The sequence below is a fragment of the Limulus polyphemus genome, unplaced genomic scaffold, assembly GCF_000517525.1.
Source record: "Limulus polyphemus unplaced genomic scaffold, Limulus_polyphemus-2.1.2 Scaffold1127, whole genome shotgun sequence".
Lineage (NCBI taxonomy): Eukaryota > Metazoa > Arthropoda > Merostomata > Xiphosura > Limulidae > Limulus > Limulus polyphemus.
In genome coordinates, this window is record NW_013666737.1 from 217314 (window position 1) to 219743 (window position 2430).

The window sequence follows — 2430 nt, forward strand, 5'->3', positions numbered from 1 at the left end:
CCTCGTAGAGTGCTAGCACACACACCGTTTGTGTGCCCTCCCTCTACACCGTATTTATGTTGTGTTATAACTTGTAGAAAGTTTAATGAAAAAAAATGTTGTGTAAGGAGATGGCGCCATCTATTAATATAGTTAACGTTAATTGACGTCAGAGATAACGGACAAACAGTCAGACACAGATTTTTGTGCTTTATGTAATTATATATCGAATCAAATGGAACATTTCCCCAAGGTTTATAGTACAAACTTAATATATTTCTATTTGTTGGCTAGAGCTGCAACTTTTTGATAATGTAATTATTGTTAAGTTACGTTAGCCCTAGAAAATACGTTACGTGAAGCGTCAACTTAATTAAGTTATCGCGCGAGTTTGCACAAGTCAAGTGAACTGCTTGTACGTTAGTCCTAGTAAAGTGTATATGTTTAATACGTAATGGTAGGCTTAACGCAAAGAAAGAACTACGTTAGAACAATACGAGTTATAATTTGCGCTCTGTAAATATGAAATTGTTTTCTTTATCGGAATTCATAGGAAAAAATGCCTACCTTCTAAATAGTAAAGAATTTTTAAATTCTTTCAAATCGCTTCACTACTGTTGGTTACAGTTGACCGTACTAACTTTCAACTTTTCAAACGCTCGACTAATCTTCGCACTACACTATTGTATTCTCGACTAAAGGGCACTGAAAATTAAAATCTTTCTGAAAAACAAAAGGTGTAGAAACATTAAGCTATCAGTAAATAACGAAATTTGATTAAGGGAAATAAATATAAGCTTAGGAAAGAACTAAAAATAAAACTTTCAAATGGTTCGTTATAGCTCATACACCAAGAAATTCGGTAAAAATGTAAGTTGAAACATGTTTTTCATTTGTGAAATAAGTATTACATATTGTTAAAATATCAAATTTATGAAAAGTTTGAGTAAAGAAATTACTTAAATAGTTATAATTAGGTTTTATTAAGTTGCGGATTCCAAGTAACTCTTCAGGCCTGAAACAGGTACTTAAAGAAAAATTAAGGGATTGGCGGCAATATCGTTTTTATGCATATATTATTTCAAATAATTTATGAACAACATATAATAGAAAACAGATGTCAAATAAAGTTAGACCATTTTTTTAAATAGTTTTTCATGTGCAATCGTAATACGTTATTTTTACATTTTTAACTAATCTACTCCGAAATTATATGAAAAAAGGCATAATATTTGTGCGTCCATGGAACTAGGTTCTGTTCACATTGTACATCCTGACCCAAATTTGTGCGTATTTTACACACAAATGTATGTGAATGGACACGCTGCTCTGTACCGTCTTAAAGACTTATTATTAATTCCTACTGAATGACAGTCTTTAAATTTTCAACTTAGCTTGGTGGAGGAGAGTTGATGTACTTCGAAACTTCTGTTCTCTGGTGGTAATTGTATGAAATTTGTGTTTTGCACTAAAAAGTCTCGCCGCAGAGAGAAGTAAACTTGAATGTTACAATTGAAGCCGAGAAGCTAGCTAGCCTGAAACACTTTTGTTTGAAAGAATAAAAATGTGTTTGTTTAAACAAACTATTCGTCATTCTTAAAATCAACTATTTCTCTTTGTGCAGGGTGATGGCGGCGGTCCCCTGGTGTGTGAAGTGGACGGTTATTATGAGCTGAGTGGACTGGTGTCGTGGGGATTTGGGTGTGGACGCAAAGACGTGCCAGGAGTTTACGTAAAGGTTTCATCCTTCATTGGGTGGATTAATCAAATCATCAGTGTTAACAACATTTAGAAAATTACTCGAGAAATAAAGATCCCACTCCCTTTTGTTCCTCCGCGTGACCTACCTTCGGTGAAAGTTAGTTTGTCTAATTATGCTCTGACTGACCGAATGTTTAATGGCGTATCTGTATTTAAAATGGCACCCAGGAACTTGACCTTGTTAGGAACTTGGTTTTTGTTTTTGGTATGAAGTATTCATTTAATAAACTCTATTTATGCTCATACTTTTTAAACTGTTGTAAAGAGGACGATCTAGCACGCTGCTTTCTTGGATCACAATGCAGAATACGAGTATTATAGAGTGATCGATGTAACATTAGTTGAGTGACTGTTAGTTTACGAGGTTCAGGATCACAGCTTTTATTTGTACGTATATGCATATATATTTTGTTAGTTTTTAATAAATGTTTTCGAAGACAATGTTTGTTTAAAGCTTTCCCTCAACAACTCCATCTTGTTTGAATAAGACTACAGTGCACATCGTCGTCTTCATGCGGTTCTTTCTCGGCACCCCTTGTTTATAGAAAATTAGTGTAATGTCACTAAGCCTATAATTGTATCTTGGTAAGAACTGAATCTTTTATCTTGCTACGTACATACAAGTTAGTTTATATATGATAATTCCATTTCTTTTTTAACAAATAATTCATTAATGTTATATTTCTCTTG

General features: G+C 33.5%; 1 protein-coding gene across 1 annotated transcript in view; it reads left to right on the forward strand.

Moving 5' to 3' along the window:
- LOC106462254 overlaps positions 1-1771 on the forward strand; it is a 17693-nt gene extending 15922 nt beyond the window's left edge. The window contains exon 7 of the mRNA XM_013922154.1: positions 1604-1771. Coding sequence (XP_013777608.1) covers positions 1604-1771 — 168 coding nt within the window. The remainder of the gene's footprint in view (positions 1-1603) is intronic.
- Positions 1772-2430: the final 659 nt, after the last annotated feature.